The sequence below is a fragment of the Mesoplodon bidens genome (assembly GCF_964165515.1).
Source record: "Mesoplodon bidens genome assembly, chromosome: 8".
NCBI classification, from domain to species: domain Eukaryota; kingdom Metazoa; phylum Chordata; class Mammalia; order Artiodactyla; family Ziphiidae; genus Mesoplodon; species Mesoplodon bidens.
In genome coordinates, this window is record NC_138165.1 from 1338699 (window position 1) to 1360445 (window position 21747).

The 21747-nt window shown below is 39.9% G+C and overlaps 1 protein-coding gene across 1 annotated transcript in view; it reads left to right on the forward strand.

The window, feature by feature from the left end:
- Window positions 1-8130, forward strand: part of IWS1 (interacts with SUPT6H, CTD assembly factor 1) — a 64930-nt gene extending 56800 nt beyond the window's left edge. Inside the window, exon 14 of the mRNA XM_081243209.1 lies at window positions 7482-8130. Within this exon, the coding sequence (XP_081099335.1) occupies window positions 7482-7517 (36 nt within the window). The 3' untranslated portion in view covers window positions 7518-8130. The remainder of the gene's footprint in view (window positions 1-7481) is intronic.
- Window positions 8131-21747: the final 13617 nt, after the last annotated feature.

Genomic DNA, 21747 nt, shown 5'->3' on the forward strand with positions numbered 1-21747 from the left:
CAGGGTATTGGTCTGTAGTTTTCTTGTCTTGTATTGTCTTTCTCTGGTTTTGGCCTCAAGGTAATACTGGCCTCAGAGTTTGGAATTTGGAAGTGTTCCCTCTTCAATTTTCTTTTGGAATAATTTGAGGAGGATTGCTCTTAATTCTTTTCATGTTTGATAGAATTCACCAGTGAAGCCATCTTGTCCTGGACTTTTCTTTGGTGGGAGGTTTTTGAGTACTGTTTCAATCTCCTTACTAGTTTTTTTCTTTTCTTTTCTTTTCTTTTTTTTTGATTGCACCACATGGTACGTGGGATCTCAGTTCCCCAACCAGGAATCGAACCCACACCCCCTGCATTGGAGGCACGGAGTCCTAACCACTGGACCTCCGGGGAAGTCCCTCATTCTCCTTACTAGTTATAGATCTATTCATATTTGTATTTCCTCATGATTCTGTTTTGGTACATTGTGTTTCTAGAAATTTGTCCATTTTATCTAGGTTACCCTATTTGTTGACATACAGTTCATAGTACTCCCTTATAATTCTTTTTATTTCTATAAAATTAGTGGTAATATCCCTTCCTTGATAGCTGATTTTAGTTATTAGAGTCATCTCTTTTTCTTAGTCACTCTAGCTAAAGTTCAATTTTGCTGATCTTTTCAATGAACCAAGCCTTTGTTTTGCTTTTTTTTCTTTTTTCTATATTTCATTTCTCTCTGCTCTAATCTTTATTATTTTTTTGCTGTTGCTCTGAGTTTGTTGTTATTTTTCTCGTTTTTTAAGGTGCAAAGTTAGGTTGTTGATTTCAGATTTTTTTAATATAACAACAATCATAGATTTATCTCAGCATTACTTTTGCTGCATCCCATAAGTTTGGGTATGTTGTATTTTCATTTTCATTTATCTCAAGACATTTTCTAATTCCCATTGTGATTTCTTTGAGCCATCGGATGTACTGTGTAAATTCCATATATTTGTGGATCTTCCTGTTTTCTTTTGCCATTGATTTCTCTAGTTTCTTCCGTCATGATCAGAAAAGATATTTTGTATGGTTTCAATCCTTTAAAATTTAGTAGGAGTTGTTTGTGGCCTTACATCTGGTCTATCCCAGAGAATATTCCATGTGCACTTGAGAATAATGTATATTCTGCTATGGTTGAGTGACACATTCTGCATATATCTGCTAGGTCTAATTGTTGTCTGCAGTGTTATTCAAGGCCTCTATTTCCTTACTGATCTACTGTCTTGCTGTTCTGTCCATTATTGAAAGGGGGTATTGAAGTTTTCTTCTATTTTTGTAAATCTGTCTATTTCTCCCTTTAATTCTGTCAGTGTTTGCTTTACGTATTTAAGAGCTCTGATGTTTGCTATATATATATGTGTGTGTTTATATGTTATATATTCTTGGTGAATTGACCTTTTCATCATTATATAATGTCCTTCTTTGTCCCTTATAACAGATTTTGACTTTAAAGTCTACTTTGCATATGAAGTGTATGAAGGTTCCCTTTTCTCCATATCCTCACCAACACTTGTTATTTGTTGTGTTTTTGGTAATAGCTCTTCTGACAGGTGTGAAGAGGAGATAGCTCATTGTGGCTTTGATTTTCATGTCCCTGATGATTGAGGATCTTCTCCGTTGGCTATCATTATGTTTTCTTTGGAAAAGTGTCTATTCACGTCTTCTGCCCATTTTTTAATCACATTTTTTTCTATTGAGTTGTATGAGCTCTTTACATATTTTGGATATTAACCTCTTATCAGATATATGATTTGAAAATATTTTCTCCTAATCAATAAGTTGTCTTCTCACTTTGTTGATTGTTTCCTTTTCTGCACAAAAGCTTTTTAGTTTGATATAGTTCCATTTGTTTATTTTCGCTTTTGTTTCCCTTGCCTGAGGAGACATATCCAAAAAATATTTTTAAGGCCTATGTCAAAGAGTGTACTGCCTATGTTTTCATCTAGGAATTTTATAGTTTTGGGTCTTACATTTAAGTCTTTAATGCATTTTGAATTTACTTTTATGCATGGTGTGAAAGAGTAGTCCATTTTGATTCTTTTGCATGTAGCTGTCCATTTTTCCCAACACCATTTACTGAAGAAGCTGTCATTTCCTCCTGTACATTCTTGCCTCCTTTGCCGTAGATTAATTGCCCATATACATGTGAGTTCACTCTGGGCTTTCTATTCAGTTCCATTGATCTGTGTCTGGTTTTATGCCAGTACCATTCTGTTTAGATTACTGTAGCTTTGTATTGTAGTTTGAAATCAGGGAGTGTAATACCTCCAGCTTTATTCTTCTTTCTCAAGATTGTTTTGGCTATTTGGGGTCTTTTGTGTTTCCATACGAATTTTAGAATTATTTGTTCTAGTTCTGTGAAAAACATCATGGGTATTTTAATAAGGTGTGCATTGAATCTGTAGATTGCCTTGGGCAATATGGTCATTTAACAACATTAATTCTTCTGATCAATGAACATGATACATCTTTCCATCTGTGTCATTTTCAATTTCTTTCACCAGTGTCTTATAGTTTTCTGAGTATAGGTCTTTTACTTCCTTAGTTAGATTTATTCCTATGTATTTTATTCTTTTCGATGTGATTGTAAATGGGATGTTTTCTTAATTTCTCTTTCTGATCGTTGTTAGTGTATAGAAGTGCAAGAGATTTTTGTATATTAACTTTGTATCCTGCAACTTTACCAAATTCATTGATGAGCTTTAGTAGTTTTTTGGTGGTGTCTTGAGGGTTTTCTATGTATAGTATCGTGTCATCTGCAGACATTGACAGTTTTACTTCTTCCTTTCCAATTTGGATTATTTTTATTTCTTTTTCTTGTCTAATCGCTGTGGCTAGGACTTCCAATACCATGTTAAATAAAAGTGGCGAGACTGGGCATCCTTGTCTTGTTCCTGATCTTAGAGGAAATGATTTCAGCTTTTCACTATTGAATATGATGTTAGCTGTGGGCTTATCATACGGCCTTTATTATGTTGAGGTATATTCCCTCTATACCCACTTTTGGAGACTTTATCATAAATGGATATTGAATTTTGTCAGAAGTTTTTTCTGCATTGAGATGATGATATTTTTATTCTTCAATTTGTTAATGCGGTGTATTGCATTGATTTGCAGATATTGAACCATCCTCACATCCCTGGGATATATCCCACTTGATTATGGTGTATGATCCTTTTAATGTATTGTTGAATTTGGTTTGCTAATATTTTGTTGAGGAATTTTACATCTGTGTTCATCATTGGCATATAATTGTTCATAGTAATTTCTTATGATCTTTTGTATTTCTGTGATCACAGTTGTAACTTCTCCTTTTTCATTTCTGATTTTATTGATTTTGGCTGTCTCTCCTTTTTTTTCTTAATGAGTCCAGCTAAAGACTTCTCAATTTTGTTATTTTTTTCAAAAAACCAGCTCTTAGTTTCATTAATCTTTTCTAGTATTTTTTTAGTCTCTATTTTATTTATGTCTGCTCTGATCTTTATGATTTCTTTCTTTCTACTAACTTTAGGTTTTGTTTGTTCTTCTTTTTCTAGTTCCTTTAGGTGTAAGGTTAGGTTGTTTATTTGGGATATTTTTGTTTCTTGAGGTCAAGGCTTGTACAGCTATAAACTTCCCTCTTAGAACCACTTTTACTGTATCCTATAAATGTTGGGTCATTTTGTCTTCATTTTCATTTGTCTCCAGGTATTTTTTGACTCCCTCATTGATTTCTTTAGTGCTCCATTGGTTGTTTAGTAGCATAGTGTTTAGCCTCCACATGTATGTGATTTTTGCAGTTTTTTTCTTATAGCTGATTTCTAGTCTAATAGAATTGTGGTTGGAAAAGATGCTTTGTATGATTTCAGTGTTCTTAAATTGACTGAGAATTGTTTAATGGCCTGGCATGTGACCTATCCTGGAGAATGTTCTATGTGTACTTAAAAAGAATGTATTCTGCTGCTTTTGGGTAGAATGTTTTATATATATATTTTTTTTTTCTTTTTTTTTTCCATCTGGAATAATGTGTTATTTAAGGCCAGTGTTTCCTTATTGGTTTTCTGTCTGGATGATCTGTCCATTGATGTAAGTGTGGCTTTTTTTTTTTTTTTTGGTCATGCCATGCAGTTTGCAGGATGTCAGTTCCCCGACTAGGGATTGAACCCAGGCCATGGCAATGAAAGCCCAGAATCCTAACCACTGGTTCCCTAACAGGGAACTCCAGTAAGTGGAGTTTTAAAGTCCCCTTATGTTATTGTGTTACTGTCAATTTCTCCCTTTGTGTTAATATTTGCTTTATGTGTTCAGATGCTCCTATGTTGGATGCATATATATTTGCAATTGTTATATCTTCTTCTTGAATTGATCCCTTGAGCATTACATGATGTCCTTCTTTTCCTCTTGTTACAGTTTTTGTCTTAAAGTCTATTTTGTCTGATATAAGTACAGCTACCCCAACTTTCTTTTTGTTTTCGTTTACATGGAATACCTTTTTCCATCCTCCTACTTTCAATCTGTGTGTGTCTTTAGCTCTGAAGTGAGTCTCTTATAGGCAGCATACATATAGCTTTTGTTTTTGTATTCATTCAGCCACTCATGTCTTTTGATTGGAGCATTTAGTCCATTTACAGTTAAAGTAATTATTGATAGGTATGTACATATTGCCATTTTGTAAATTGTTTTGAGGTTATTTTTGTAGTTCTTTTTTGTTCTTTTCTTCTTTTGTTCTCTTCCCTTGTGATTTGATGACTATCTTTAGTGTTATGTTTGAATTCCTTTCTTCTTCCTATATGTGTTTCTATTATAGATTTTTGGTTTGTGGTTACTGGGAGGTTTATATATAGCAATCTCTACATATATGTGATTAAGTTGCTGATCTCTTAAGTTCAAATGCATTTTAACAACCCTGCATTTTTACTCCCTACCCTGTTTACTGTTTTTTTTTTTTTTTTTTTTTTTTTTTTTTTTTTTTTGCAGTACGTGGGCCTCTCACTGTTGTGGCCTCTCCCGTTGCGGAGCACAGGCTCCGGACGTGCAGGCTCAGCAGCCATGGCTCACGGGCCTAGCCGCTCCGCGGCATGTGGGATCTTCCCGGACTGGGGCACGAACCTGTGTCCCCTGCATTGGCAGGCAGACTCTCAACCACTGTGCCACCAGGGAAGCCCCTGTTTACTGTTTTTGACATCATATTTTACATCATGCTTTGTCTGTGTATCCCTTAACTACTTATTGTGGATATAAATGCTTTTACTCCTTTTGTATTTTAACCTTCCTATTAGCTTTATACATGGTTGATTTACTACATTTACTGTATATTTGCCTTTATCAATGAGCTTTTTCCTTTCATAATTTTCATGTTTCTATTTGTGGCCTTTTCTTTTTCACTTAGAGAAGTCCCTTTAACATATTTTGTAAAGCTGGTTTGGTGGTGCTGAACTCTTAGCTTTTGCTTGTCTCTACAGCTTTTGGTGTCTCCATCAAATCTGAATGAAAGCCTTGCTGGTACATTATTCTTAGTTGTAGGTTTTCCCTTTTCATCACTTTAACTATCATGCCACTTCCTTCTGGCCTGCAGAGTTTCTGCTGAAATGTCAGCTGATAGCCTTATGGGAGTTCCCTTGTATGTAACTTATTGCTTTTCCCTTTTTCCACTTTTAATATTCTCTCTCTATCTTTAATTTTTCCCATTTTAATGGCAATGTGTCTTTGAGTGCTCCTCTCTGGGTTGATCCTGTTTGGAAGTCTCTGTGCTTCCTGGATCTGGATGTCTCTTTCCTTTCCCAGGTAAGTTGGCTGTCTCCACTTCACTTAGTTCTTCTTCTGGGGTTTTATCCTGTTCCTTCATTTGGAATATATTCCTCTGTTGCCTCATTCTGTCTAATTTGCTGTTTTTATCTCTATGTATTTGGTAGGTTGGTTACATTTTCTGACCTTGGAGAAGTGGCCTTTTGTAGGAGATGTCCTATGAGTCCCAGCAGCACACTCCTCTCTGGTCACCAGAGCTATATGCTGTAGGGGTGCCCCCATTTGGGCAGCGTGCATCCTTTTGTTGTGGCAGGCTGACTACTGTGGGTGGTCTGGTAGGTGTGGTTAGCCACCATCCGGTTGGTCTCCAGGCCCTGCCTTGTGCAGATGCTGCTGGCCACTGGTGGGCAGAGCTAGATTCTGGAGTGTCCTTTGCATTTGGAGGAAGAGTGATTTATTTGTAGTTCTTGTCTTTGTTGTATGCTCTTTGAGCAAGAAGTTATATTTTTTGGCTAGACATAGTCTAGAAATAGAGAGGGTTCCCCTGGACCAGTTCTGTGTGAGACTGGCAGAGGTCAGTAAGCACTGGTCTTTTGAGGAGGTTACATGGTAGTTGACCAATGTAGTTATGTGTAGCCATTCCAAGCTGGCCTCTTCTGAAATGCATGTCAGGAAGAAGTAGGACCAAGTCAAAGAGTCTGTGAGTTCCCAGGGGTCATGGACCAGGTCCATGTGGTTGTCTCCAGTTTGCTGAGCTAAACCGACACACAGCACTTCACATTTTTGACATTTATTGTACTTCTATGAGATGGTGTTATCCCTGTTTTATGAAGAAAATAATGCCAAGGGAACAAGGTGCCACCTACCTGGTGAGTGGCAGAGCCAGAATTCAAGCTCAGACCTTCTGATTCCAGATCCTATGTGCATTCCTGGCCACCTTATCAATTGGATCTTTAACACATGGAGTATGTGATAGCTTTTATTGTTCAGACTTTTCATGCCTTGGCTTTTATTTTCTGATCATTCCTAATGATTGCTAGTCTCTTTTTACTGATGAAGTCAGAGAGAAAATCATGAGGTGGATAAAGCCATTTAAGTGTTTCTTGAGAAATGATATTGTTCAATATGAAATTTTAAAAGAAATCAAATACAGTAGAGTTTCAGCATAATCATATTAAACTTGGAGGTGAATTCAGAATGAATTTGCTCTCATATCAACAAATTTTCTTTTCTAAAACCTTTTAAAGCAGAAAAGCAAAACTTTGTAAGTCAGTCCCAAAGCATAGGTGGTCTTATAAGGACCATCCTGTACGTTTCTCTACCGAAAGGGAGAGGAACTAAAACCAGCCTTGTGCCTACTATGTGTTGGATTAATTTTTTAATTAACTATAAGAAGTCATCATTACCTTTTATTTTTTATTTTTTTAATTATATCAGTTCCAGGTGTACAGCATAATTGTTCAACATCTGTATACACTACAGGGTGATCACCATCTATCATTACCTTTTAATAAGTAAGAAAATGTGTTCAAAATGAAATGATAGCCCAAAGTCACACAGTAAATAGCAAGCCATCCAAGGATCCGAAGTCAATTCTGCCTCCAAAACTTTTGGTTACGCTCTGGTGTTTTCTGGAGGAAATGCTAGGATTTAAATATATGCTTGGAGTTTTTGTGCTGAGCCTGTACTTGCTCTTGGACCTTGTTAAACTTATGCCATCTGAAATGAACACCTGTGTCCATTCTCTCCCAGGTCTTGCTGTTTTTGCTCAGTGCAATCACACCTTGAATAACAAATGGAGACCTCAGGACACTGACAAAGCTAAATCCTAATGAAGAGCCTCAGTGGGTCACAGCCACGTAGGAGCTGAGATTCAGCCAAACTGGTAAATGGTTTGATGACAGCCTTCTTCAGACATCGTATGCATTGATTTTTGTTAGAGCTAAGGATCTGGGGGGAAAGTTTTGAACTTTGTCCACTACTGGGTTTGATTATTGATTGGATTAATGGGCTGGAGTGGCCCAGACAGAGGCCCACTTGCAGGGATTATGGGAGCCCTGAGAGAAAAGGATTCACCATAAGAGAAGGATCAGGTGACTGAGCAAGCCCGTCTTCCCAAGAAGATGGAATGTTGGAGGGAATGTGTAGTTCCAGGTATGTATGTCCTGACCCAGTCAATCTGGAGATACACCACCCTGAGAAGGCATATACTTATTCCAAAATTGAGCACTTGCCGTTGCTCAAAATATTTAACAAACCGCGACATCACCTTCAGAGTCCCCTGAGTGTCCACAATGGTAAGAAACTGTTCTTTCAAGAAAAGCAGGCTTGGAACAAGAATGATAAGTTATTCAGAGCCAAATCTGCTAATTGAGGCAGCTGAATCAAGATAATTAACTTTTGGGTCAAAAACCATGTGTTCTTGTACCCATGAGGGTGCACCTGGAGGAGGCCTTCCCGCCATGCTGCGGGAGTCATCGCAGCCTCCGGTGGCAGAGCTTCATTCTCTACCCACTCACCCCTGTATGTTTTTTACATTATTATTTGTTTAATTGGAAAGTAAAAGCTGCCCATGGTTGAAAAAGAAACAGTTAACAGTGCAAAGGATGCGAGTGAAAATCTCCCTACCACACACAGGCAATCATGTTGCCACTCTCTTATGTGAGCATATGTGGTTCTAAATGGTCCCTTCTAAGAAAGGAAGTGAGGGCCCGGCACCCACACTGTTGTCACCTTTCTTTCCCACTCACCACGCTCTTAATGGAGCTCTCCTGCGGGTAAAACGTTTAGCACTTCGCTCCACAGAGAGGCACAGATAATCAAGAAATGCCCAAGGCAGACCTGTGGGACTCCCCAGATTCTTAAACACCACCATAGCAGGGAATTGCCACTGCTCTGTACCCTGAAATTTTTCTTCTCCAGCTCTCTCACATCAGATCATTTTCTGTTCACGTCTACAGCCAGCGCTAATAGTCGGACTTCTTTTGGAAGAAGGGAGAGACAGAGGGAGGAAGGGAGAGGGAGAGAGAAGAAAAATGGGGGGGAGGGGCAGAAAGAGGCGAGGGGAAGCGGGGGACGGGACTTTTCACTCATGGCTATCGGGTTGTTATGAGTTGAACTGTGCCCCCTTCAACTTCATATGTTGAAGGTCTAAGCCCCAGTACTTCAGAATGTGACCTTCTTTGGAAATAGGGTCATTGTAGATGTAATTAGTTAGGATGAGGCCCTACAGAAGTAGGTGGGTCCCTAATCCAGTCTGACTGGTATCCTTATAAAAAGGGAAATTTGGAAACAGACACATGGGGAGAATACCATGTCAAGAGGAAGACAGAAATCAGGGCGCTGCTTCTACAAGCCAAGGAGTGCCGGAGGTTGCCAGCAAAGCATCACAAACCAGGTGAGAGGCATGAATAGAACCAGCCCTGCTGACACCTTGATTTTGGACTTCTGGCCTCCAGGACTGTGAGAGAATAAATATCTGTTGTTTAAGTCACTCAGTCTGTGGTACTTTGTTAGGGCAGCCCTAGCCAACTAATGCTCCAGTCAAAGGCAAGCTGTTGGACTCCAACCTCCCACATCAGTCAAGGAAGCCCAACAGTGAGGAGGAAAGTTTGGATTCTGGTGTCAGCATGTCCCTCACCTCCAGTACTTGCCGGCCCTGTCTACTGAATCCCCCCATAAATCTTCCACTTTGCAGTGGGGACCTACGCAGTAACAAGAACCAGATAAACTAAAGGAGGCTGTCACTTGGGCTCTCCCACTAGTGCCCTGAGGGCAAGACTTAAAATTAGAAGTTGCAGCCACCTCCAAGTTTGCTTCCTGGAGTCTCTGTGCCGAACGGACAGGTAAATGCTTCACGACGGACTTTTGAAGATGTTCCTCTATCTCTTCTAGCATTTAGTGTTGCTAAAGAGAAATTTGCTTATGCCTTTGAAGATGACCTTTAAAAGAAAATCTCTCTAGAAGCTTTCCAGTGTCTATCTATGATCTGAACGTTCACAAGAGTGTGTATAGGCGTGGGTCTTTTTCTATTCACTTGCTTGGCCCTTGATGGGTTCTTTTAATTTGAAGACTTATCTCCTCAGTTCTGGGGCATTTTTTTCTATTATTTCTTCAATAATCTGTACATTTTCATTTTTTTCTATTCTCTTTTTTTGGTATGCCATTTAATCAGCTGCTGGACACCTATATTTATGTGTTTTTTCTCCTTGTGTTATTTATGTACGAATATTTATTTTGTATTATGAGTTGTAATCCGGTACTTCTTTATTTTTTTGTTCAGATGGATCCAGCTTTGGCCATTGGGAACTCTTTCAGTTCGCTCCTATGTCTCTCTGACATAGCCCCATCTGTGTGTGTGTGTGTGTGTGTGTGTGTGTGTGTGTGTGTGTGTGATTCCTTCCTTTCTGCCACTGTAAAATACTCCAGGCTCATCTTGTATATTTTCTGCCTCAGTCCTAGAATCAGACATTTCTCTGGGGATCCCTGGTTCCTTTTATTGGAGAATAGTATCGGAAACCAAGATCGGGGCACTAGTCATGCTTGTTGCTACTGCGGCGTTGCTGCATCTAGGCCCTCCCAGCAAGAGCTGAGACAGAACAAGGATATAAATGTGTGTATACCACCCCATGTATATAACCCTATCTCTAAATTTTTCTCTGTGTAACCACCTGTATCTGTGTTAAGGTAAACATGAATTCGTACTGATGTTTTCAACTCGAATCTATTACCTTGTGGATTATTCTAGCGTCCTTCCCTTCCTTATCTGTAAGCTGCCACTCCAACAGGGAGAATCCTGGCTTCCACCCTCTGCCATCAGAATTGCTAACCCATACACCTAAGAGAAACAACTTTACCAACTCAAGTTCAGTTGTTATATGCATTATTTTTCCCTTTAGTCTTACAGATTCCATTCATTTCCAGGGTTACATAAGTCAGCACCTTTACCCCAATCCCCTTAAGTGAGATTGTTTCGTGTATTTGTGATACATGAGATTTTTTTTTGTCACAGTCTGCATTTCATTGTAGGATTTCCCCAAACTTCTAAATGATTTTTTAAATTTGCATATATTAAGGTTCACTTTTTATACTGAAATTCTATGGGTTTTGACAAATGAATAATATCATGTATCCATCATTACAGTATATAGAGTAGTTTCACAGCCCCACCCCCGCAAAAAACCCTTCTGTTTCACCCATTCAACCTCTTTTTTTCCCCTAAACCCTTGGCAACCACTGACTTTTTACTGTCTCTACAGTTTTACCTTTTCCAGAATATCATATGGTTGGACTCATACAGTAAGTACCATTTTCAGACAGGCTTATTTCAATTAGCACTATGCATTTAAAGTTCATCCTTTCGGTGGCTTGATAGCTCATTTGAAACATAATAATATTCTGTTTATGCCCATAGCACAATTTGTTTATCTGTTCAGCTATTGAAGGACATCTTTGCTATTTATACTTTTTGGCAATTACCAAAAAGGCTGCTATAAACATATCTGTGTAGGTTTTGTTTGGAAATAAGTTTTCAAATTAGTCGGCTAAATATCTAGGCACACAATTGCTGGATCATGTGTTGAGGCTATGTTTAGCAGTGTAAGAACTGCCAATCTATCTTCCAAAGTGACTGTAGTATTTTGCTTTCCCACCAGCAATGAGTAAAATTTCCCGTTGCCCCACAATCTTGACAACATTTAGTGTGGTCAGTGCTTTGGATTCCAGCTTCTCTAACAGGCTCGTAGTGGTATCTCCCTGTTGTTTTAATTTGAAATTCCCTAGTGGCATATGATGTTGGGCATCTTTTCATATGCTTATTTGCCACCTGTACATCCTCTTTGGTGAGTTGTCTGTTTAGATCTTTTGCCCATTTTAAAATTGGGTCTCTATTTTTTTATTACATTGTTTCTTGTTTAAGGATATAATTTTCAAAAAAATATCTCTTTAAGGAAATTAAATTTTTCTTTTGTTTCTTGAATTTCTCTATTTCCTCTGGAGTCAGTTTTTCTATTTCTTTATTTGAGTTCTTTTACTTTCACATCAAGGGTTTTCTTCAAATATCCAGTGAGTCTTAGTTTGTATTTTTTCCTTTAAATATTCTTTTGTGGAAAATAAATAACACATACCAAAAAAGAAAATATGAAACAGAAATGTTAAGTTGAATGAATTTTTATCCAGATGAAGAAACCGAACATTGCCAGTATTATGCTAGAAGCCTTCTGCATGCCTGTCTATCAGAATTCTCTAACTTCCTGGCTCCCTCCCCAACCAGCTTATCACTATTCCGACTCAATATAATCATCTCCTTTTTAAAAAAAGTAGTTTTTACACCAGACAAATATGCACCTGTAAATACTGTGGTTGAGTATTCAGTCATCTTTTAAAATGTGAGAATAAGGTAATGTTTTGAAATACAGGAGGGACTTCCCTGGCAGTCCAGTGGTTAAGAACCTGCCTTCCAATGCAGGGGACATGGGTTTGATCCCTGGTCAGGGGTCTAAGAGCCCACATGCTGCGGAGCAACTAAGCTCGTGCGCCACAACTACTGAGCATACGGGCCACAACTAGAGAGCCTGCATGCTGCAACTACAGAGCCTATGCACCACAGCTACAGAGCCCACACACTCTGGAGCCCACACGCCACAACTAGACATCAGCCATGCACCACAATGAGGAGCCTGCATGCCATAGCAGAGGACCCTGCATGCCGCAATGAAGATCCCGTGTGCCACAACTAAAACTCCACACAGCCAAAAATAAAATAGAATAAATAAATACTTAAAAAACAAACAAGCAAGCAAACAAACAAAGAACAGGAAAAGCTATAAAAATTGGCAGAGCCCACTGATTGGCAGGCTTTGCTTTAGGGTCATGAGGCAAGGGCCAGGCTTTGCACTGGGAATGCCAGGAAGAGGAGAACTTGAGGCTGAGATTCCAACATATAACTGCCCTAACCCTCCCCAGGTTATTTATTCAGCTTCTTTACAGCAGAAGAACCCTTCTCATGACTGTCGTGGTGGTATTTGCTGCCTTCTTCTCTGGAGGGCAGCACCAGTCCTCTTGCCCAGAATCCTCCCCTAGGTCTCATCCCCTGGGAGTTGGACCTCCTGCCTCCTCTGCTATGACATCCTGAAGAGACAGTTCCTGGTGAGAAGTGGCAAGCAGAGCCCAACAGGCATCTCATCTTCTCAAGGTTTGGAGCACATGTTCAATAGGATAGCCACCTCCTTCAGAGTCCTGGGAGGGGCAGGAATATAAACTTCCTTGTATTTAGCCACTTTGAATAATGCTTTAGCAGGTTCGGCCCAAGGGATGGGCACCACAGACCCAAGCAGCAGAGGCATGCTATCTCTTTAAAAGGCATCTCCCCCAACTGCCAAGGAGGCCAGCCTCAGCCTGACACCTCTGCCCCACCTGCTCCTCTACCTGCCTCTCGTCTCAAGGGTTCCCTAAATTACCAGCCTGGCTGTGGGGAGCTCCTCATGCTACAGCCTGTTACAGAGTGGGAAGTAGCCCACCCTTTGTGCAGAGGTGTGCCCTCCTCCCCCTTTACCACCCAGCCCCCAAAGCTTTATATTGTCCAGCACCTGCCTAGTAGAAGACCAGGAATGTGGACTGATCTCCCACTCAGGGCAGCTCAGGACCTCTAGCCCCAAAAGTCAATTCCAATGGTAGGGGTTCACTCAATACTGGTGGAACCATTTGTCCAAGCTAATGAGACACTGGAAAGACTACAGAAAATAGAGTACAATATGGCACAGAACGATGTCACATCAAACTGAAGTGGAGATGTTCCAAATTTTGAGTCCCAACCACTTAAGGTTCTCCAGGGTCATTTTGCCAATTGATTGTCCTACTGACTCAGTAGACCCCATATCAATTTCTTCATCATTTCCAAAATCCTACCTTTCCTCATCACCGTTGTAGTGAGTTCAAGCATCTGGGGGGGTGCTGATCAAGAAAAAAGATATGAACCTGAAGTAGCAGTAGCACACAGCAAGCTTTATTTGGGCAACACTGACATGTGACATGTGGGAAGTCTCTCACAGCCTGAGACCATCTACATGCTACAGAGGCTACCGCACAGGGACCACCTCCCAGGAGGGGAAGAAGTCAAGAGAATGCTAAAGGAGGAGAAGAATTAAAGAGGGGTCTTATGCTTCTAGACAGTGTCGCTCAGCTGTGCAATGGAGAGCATCTGGATCAGAGATTTCTGGGTTTACCTTATCTGTGGCTAGCATGTTGGGTGCAGTTTCCTGGGATATGCAAAGCAGAGAGGCTCTAAAGAGCTAAAAATCTGTTTATTAGGGCTATGTTTAAAACAACTGGCTGTGTGAAGTTTGAGTTTGGCACCAGCTTTTGAGCTTACGAATCCCAGCCTGCTATGAATAAGTAAACAACATAGGATCAATATACAGAACCTATCTTTGGCTCATTTATATAGAACAGCCTGATCAGGAAACAGAGAAAAGACACAAATCAACAATGTCAGGAATGAGAGAAGAAGCATCAGTGTTTTATATATATTAAAAAGATAGAAAAAATATTATAAACAACTTTATACCAATAAATTTGACAACTTAGACAAATTTCTTGTAAAACACAATCTACCAAAACTAACTCAAGAAGAAATAGATAAACTGAATAGCCCTATATCTATTTTTTTAATTGAAATTTCAGTTAAAAATCTTCCCAAGTTCATGGAATGGAAGAATTAATGTTAAAATGTCCATACTACCCAGAGCAATCTACAGATTTAATGCAATCCTGATCAAAATACCCATGACATTTTCCACAGAACTAGAACAAATAATCCTAAAATGTATATGGAACCACAAGAGACCCCAAATAGGGAAAGCAATCTTGAGAAAAAACAGAACAAACCTGAAAGTATCACATTTCCTGACTTTGGACTATACTACAAAGCTACAGTAATCAAAACAGCATGGTACTGGCACAAAAACAGACACATAGATCAATGTAACAGAGAACCCAGAAGTAATCCCATGCACTTATGGTCAATTAATCTATGACAAAGAAGACAAGGGAGAATATACAAGGGAGAAATATACAAGGGAGAAATGACAACCTCTTCAACAAGTGGTGTTGGGAAAACTGGACAGCTACAGAACAGAAATTAGGACATTTTCTCACACCATATACAAAAATAAACTCAAAATGGATTAAATGACCTAAATGTAAGACTGGAAACCATACAACTCCTAGAAGAAAACATAGAACACTCTGACATAAATCGTAGCAATATTTTTTGGATCTGTCTCCTAAAGCAAAGGAAACAAAAGCAAAAATAAACAAATGGGACCTAATTAAATTTTAAAGCTTTTGCACAACAAAGGAAACCTTTGACAAAACAAAAAGACAACCTACTGAACGGGAGAAAATATTTGCAAATGATATGACAAATAGGGGCTAATATCCAAATATATAAAGAGCCCATACAACTCAGTATAAAAAAAATAATAAAAATTTAAAATGGACAGAAAACCTGAATAGACATTTTTCCAAAGAAAACATACATATGGTCAACAGATGCATGAAAAGATGCTCAACATCACTAATCATTAGAGAAATGCAAATCAAAACCACAATGAGATATTACCTTACACCTGTCAGCATGGCTATTAAAAAATATACAAATAACAAATGTTGATGAGGATATGGAGAAAAGGGAACCCTCATACACTGTTGGGATGTAAATTGGTGAAGCCACTATGGAAAACATTATGGGGTTTCCTCAAAAAACTAAAAATAGAACTAACATATGATCCAGCAATCCCACTCCTGGGCATATATCTGAAGAAAACAAAAGCGCTAATTCAAAAGATATGTGCACCCCAATGTTCATAACAGCACTATTTACAATAGCTAAGATATGGAAGCAACCTAAGTGTCCATCAACAGATGAATGGATAAAGAAGATGTATACACAGGACTTCCCTGGTGGCACAGTGGTTAAGAAACTGCCTGCCAATGCAGGGGACACAGGTTTGAGCCCTGGTTCAGGAAGATCCCACATGCCGCAGAGCAGCTAAGCCTGTACACACAACTACTGAGCCTGCGCTATAGAGCCCGCGAGCCACAACTACTGAGCCTTTGTGCCACAACTACTGAAGCCCGTGTGCCTAGATCCCATGCTCCACAACAAGAGAAGCCACTGCAATGAGAAGCCTGTACGCCACAACTAGAGAAAGCCTGCATGCAGCAACGAAGACCCAACACAGCCAAAAAAAATAAATGATAATAAAAAAAAATATTTGCCAAACTTGGAAGGAGCACTGTCGGGGGCTTGCGGGGGAGAGGGAGGACTAAAGAGCAAAGCTTAAAACTGCTAAAGGGAAGAACAACCTCCTGCATCTTCGGGGTGGACAAAGCTGAGAGTGTCTCCCCAGGAAGGATTTGCAACCAGATGGGCTCTGGGTCTAACTAAAGTTGCCATCCAGCTTCATCCCAGCTTAGTTCTTTTTTTTTTATTGAAGTATAGTTGATTTACAATGTTGTGTTAATTTCTGCTGTATAGCAAAATGATTCAGTTATACATATATACATTATTTTACATATTCTTTCCCATTATTATCACAGGATATTGAATATAGTTCCCTGTGCTATACAGTAGGACCTTGTTTATCCATTCTATATATAATAGTTTGTGTCTCCAGCTTAGTTCTTGATTGAACCAGAAAGGGGAAACATCTTCTGAGAGGAAAAAATATATATTCTTCAGTCGCTGGTTCCTTTATAAACAGTTTTCAGCATACTGTTAAAATTCCAAGATGGGCAAAGAAACAGGAAAATGTAACCAAGAGAAAAAAAACCAATATATGTATACCCACAGATGATCCAGATGTTGGAATAGCTGACAATGATTTTAAATGACTTTATCAATATAAGATAGAGAAAAAAATGAGTGAAAAGGTGGAGAATTTTTTTGAGACAGATGGAATATGCAAAAAAAATCATATGGCCATTCTAGAGTGGAAAGCTTTGGTATCCGACATTAATAACTCACTGGACAGATTTCACAGGGATTGGACACAGGAGAAGACAGAATTAGTGAATTGAAGAAAGAATACTAAAAACTACTCAAATCAGCACAGAGAGAAATAAAGGAGTAAACGAGGAGGGATTGGATGGCAGATAATGTCCACTCATATTAAGTCCTCTGTACTAGTTGGTTGTTTAACCATGTGCGTGTATAATTTTGATTTCTTTTGAGCACGTGCAACATGCTCCTGCCTGATGAAAGGTCCTGTGGGACCTCAGTGCCCACACTCTGGCCCTTATGCTCATAGTACAAGATGATGCGTGGGTGCAGGGGAAAGAACACGGGCTGGAACCAGGGGTCCTGGATTTCAGGCCTAACCCTACCATCGACTTGCAGTGAGATCTGGGTTTTCTTGCCTTCTAAATGAGGGTCCAGTGATGAGTGCGGTGGCCCAGTGGGGTGAGGTGACTGGCCCCCAAACAACATCAATTCTCTGGGACCAAGTGAGGCTTTTCCACCCAGTTGCTACCACCCAGCTCCAGCTCATATGCCTTATCTCAGGCGACCTCTTGTTCCTGCATCTCACTTTGTAATAGAATCAGAACTCTTGTCTGTGGAGAGCACAAAGCAGGGATGTGTCAGCCTGCATTCCCTGCATTCCCAGGGCTGGTCCCATTCAGCTCCAGCCTCTGCCAGAACTTGGAGGACACCCTCACTTGCACCCCTCCCCAGTTCCTTACTCTGCTGAGATCTCTCCAGGACCAACATTAACTAAAGGGTCCTCGCTTGGAGTCAGACAAACGTGGGGGCAGATCCTCATCCTCTCCATACTCACTGTGCATCTGGAAAGTAGTTTCACCTCTCTGAGCCTCAGTTGCCTAAGATGGGTAAAATGGGAGAGCATGTGTCTCTTAGGATGGCCTAGAGGATTAAATCAAACAGTGCATATGAAGGGCCTAGAACAGTCCTTGGCACTTAGCACAGGTCAAGGTGAGCAAAGCACTAGAAAGATTATGGTGTGCTTTCTTTCCCCACATACATAATTGAAAATAAAAATCATCCTAAACCACAAATTAAGTGCAATGAAGTCCATCAAAATTCTGCCTTTCCCGTGATGACTACTTTCAATGCCTTTTTCTTTCTCTTGACAGATTACTTTCAAACTCAATTTCCCAGTTGTTTTAGCATCCTAAGCGCGTGCTCACTTGGCCCCCGAGACAGGACTGTAGCCCTGTGGGTGGGGACAGGTGGGGATACAGCCAACCACGTGGGAAATTTCTGGAGCGGAGGGCGGGCACTGCCAGCTGCCTGCCCCTCCATGTCCAACCCTGGAGAAGCCCCATGGAGCCCCCAGCGGGCTGTTAGGGTGGGCTCAGGGCTCAGTCTCCAAGGGCTGCAGCCAGGGCCAGGCCTGGCCCAGCACCTGCCCTGGGGAGTCTGCCAAGGGACAAGGCTGAAGTTGGCTAATGATTGAACCATCCCAAATATTGACAGAGCCCAGGCCCTGCCGCTGCCCTACGTACATGACTCCTCTTTCACCTGCGACCTGGCTCCGTGTCACACAGGACAGAGCAGGGACTTTGGAGCCAGCCACTCCCCCGATAGGGACAACCTAGGCGTCCCCTCTAGCCTCTTTCCTCTTCATCAAAACAGGGACAGTCAGCAGTTCGCCCCTCTGGTTGGTGTGAGATTTCCATCACACGGTCAGCTGCAGTGAAAGTTTTCAATACGGCCACGGTCACCCTAACCTGTGGCCTCTCCCGGGACAGCCCTTGGGACCCATCTTGCCACCCAGGCTCTCCTGGCCTCCGCTGAGGCTCGGCCCACCTGTTCCTGGACCGTTGCCTCCCAGCTCCTGCCAGCGCCCTGCCGTCTCCCCCCAGCTCACTGTGGTCCTTTGGCCTCACTTTGGTTGGCAGTTTCCCGTCTGTCCTTCCAGGGGAAGCTGGGTTGGAGGGCTCCTCAGGAGGCAGAACCCCCAGCCCCTTGCTCCAGCAGCCCCAGCCTCGGGTTCTCTGCATGGCCAGCTTCCACCGGAAAACTGAACTCTTCCACTTTCACAGCTGACTTCAGCCTTGGCTGACCTTTCCCTTCTCTGAAAAGGTTTTAGTTACTGTGACCATCAGTCCTGGATTTGCATGAAGGAAAGGAGGGGAGGGAGGAGCTTACCTCAGTGAGTCCTAGGCCAGCAACTGGGAAATGACTGAGGCACTAAATGTAAAATGAGCTGGGCACCTGTTGTACGGTTTTGCTCCTTTTGCTCATTTTGGGGAGCAAACTTGTTTAAGATGGGAACTTTCTTTTCTTTAAAAGTTTGGTAGGGACTTCCCTGGTGGTGCAGTGGTAAAGACTCCACACTCTCAATGCAGGGGGTTCGGGTTCGGTCCCTGGTCCAGGAACTAGATCCCACATGCATGCCTCAACTAAGAGTTTGCATGCTGCAACTAAGGAGCTGATGAGCTGCAACTAAGACCCAATGCAACCAAATAAATAAATAAATAAATAAATATTTTAAAAAAAGTTTGGTAGAACTCACACACAAAAAAACAACATGTGGCTGAAGCTTTTTAGGGGAAGTGGGAATGGCTTTCACCACTTCAGTTTTCTTCTTGCATCAGCATTCGTATTTTGTATTTTTTCAGTATTGTATCTATTTCATGTATGTTTTCAAATTTATTAGCTTAAAATAAAATACTTCCTAATTCCCTCCCTTTTCTTTTTTTCTTTATTTTTTTATTGAGATATAATTGACGTATAACATTATATTAGTTTCAGGTGTACAAAATAATGATTCAATATTTGTATATATTTGCAGTATATATAAGTCTAGTTAACATCCATCACCACACAGTTAAAGGTTTTTGTCCTTGTGATGAGAACATTTAAGATCTATTCTCTTAGCAACTTTCAAATACACTATACAGTATTATTAACTATAGTCACCATGCTGTACATTACATCCCCATGGTGTGTGTGTGTGTATATCTCACATTTTATATTTCTATCTCATATCTATCTATCTATCTACCTACCTATCTCATATTTTCTCTATGCATTCATCCATTGATGGAACTTAAGTTGTTTCCATGTTTTGACTATTGTAAATAATGCTGCAATAAACCTGGGGGTGTGTGTATCTTTTCGGGTTAGTGTTTTCATTTCCTTTGGATAAATCCCCAGAAATTGAATTGCTGGCTCATATGGTAGTTCCATTTTTAATTTTTTGAGCATCCTCAATGCTGTTTTTCCATAGTAGCTGCACCAATTTACATCCCCACCAACAGTGCACAAGTGTTCCCTTTTCTTTACATCCTTGACAACACATGCTATTTCTTGTCTTTTTGATAATAACCATTCTAACAGATATGAGGTGACACCTCATTATGGTTTTGATTTGCATTTCCCTGATGCTTAGTAATGTTGAGCACCTTTTCGTGTACCTGTTGGCAATCTGTGTGTCTTCTTTGGAAAAATGTCTATTCAGATCCTCTGCTCATTTTTATATCAGATTGTTTGGTTTTTTGATATTGGGTTGTATGGGCTCTTTACATATTTTGGATATTAACCTCTTATCAGATATATGATTTGCAAATATTTTCTCCTATTCAGTAAGTTGTCTTTTCATTTTGTTGATCATTTCCTTTGCTGTGCAGATGCTTTTTAGTTTTTAGTATGAGCATTTTAACAATATTAATTTTTCCAATCCATGAGCACAGAATATCTTTTCATTTATTTGTGTCTTCAGTTTTTTTCATCAATGTCTTATAGTTTTCAGTGTACAGGTCTCTCACCTCCTGGGTTAAATTTATTCCTAAGAAATACTCTTTTTGATACATTATAAATGGGACTGTTTTCTTAATTTCTCTGATAGTTCATTACAGTATATATAATGGCAACAGGTTTTTGTATGTTCATTTTCTATTCTGCAACTTTATTGAATTTGTTGATTAGCTTTAACAGGTTTTTTTTTTGGTGAAGTCTTTAAGGTTTTCTGTATTTAATATCATGTCATCTGCAAATAGTAACAGTTTTAATTCTTCCTTTCCAATTTGGATGCCTTTTGTTTCTTTTTCTTGCCTAATTGCTCTGGCTAGGACTTCCAATACTATGTTGAATAAAAGTGGTGAGAGTGGGCATCCTTGTCTTAGTCCAAATCTAAACAAAAAGCTTTCAGATTTTCACCCCTGAGTACGATGTTATCTGTGGGCTTGTCATATGTGGCCTTTATTATGTTGAGGCACATTCCTTCTATATCCACTTTGTTGAGAGTTTTTATCATAAAAATGGATATTGAATTTTGTCAAATGCTTTTTTCTGCATCTATTGAGATAATCATTTATCATTCATTTTGTTAGTGTGGTGTAACACATTGATTGAATTGCAGATGGAACCATTCTAATCCCACTTGAGGGACTTAACCTGACAGTGCACTTCCAATGTAGGGGGTGTGGATTCAATCCCTGGTCAGGGAATTAAGATCCAACATGCCACATGGCATGGCCAAAAAAAATCCCACTTGATAATGGTGTATGCTCCTTTTAATGTATTATTGAATTCAGTTTGCTAATATTTTGTTGAAGTGTTTGCATCTGTGTTCATCAGAGATATTGGTCTGTAATTGTCTTTTCTTGTGGTGTCGTCTGGTTTTGGTATTAGGTAATGCTGACCTCATGCAATGAGTTTGAAAGTGTTCTCTTTAGTTTTTTTGATGGGTTTGAGAAGGATTGGTATTAATTCTTCTTTGAATGTTTGGAAGAGATACCTGTGAACTCATCTGGTCTTGGACTTTTCTTTGTTGGGGGGGTTTTGATTACTGATCCAATTTCCTTACTAGTAATTGATCTGTTCAGATTTTCTATTTCTTCATGATTCAGTCTTGGTAGTTTATATGTTTCTAGGAACTTATCCACTTCTTATGGGTTGTCCAATTTGTGGTTGAATAACTGTTTATAGTAGTGTCTTATACTCCTTTGTATTTCTGTGGTATCAATTGTAATGTCTTTTCTTCCATTTCTG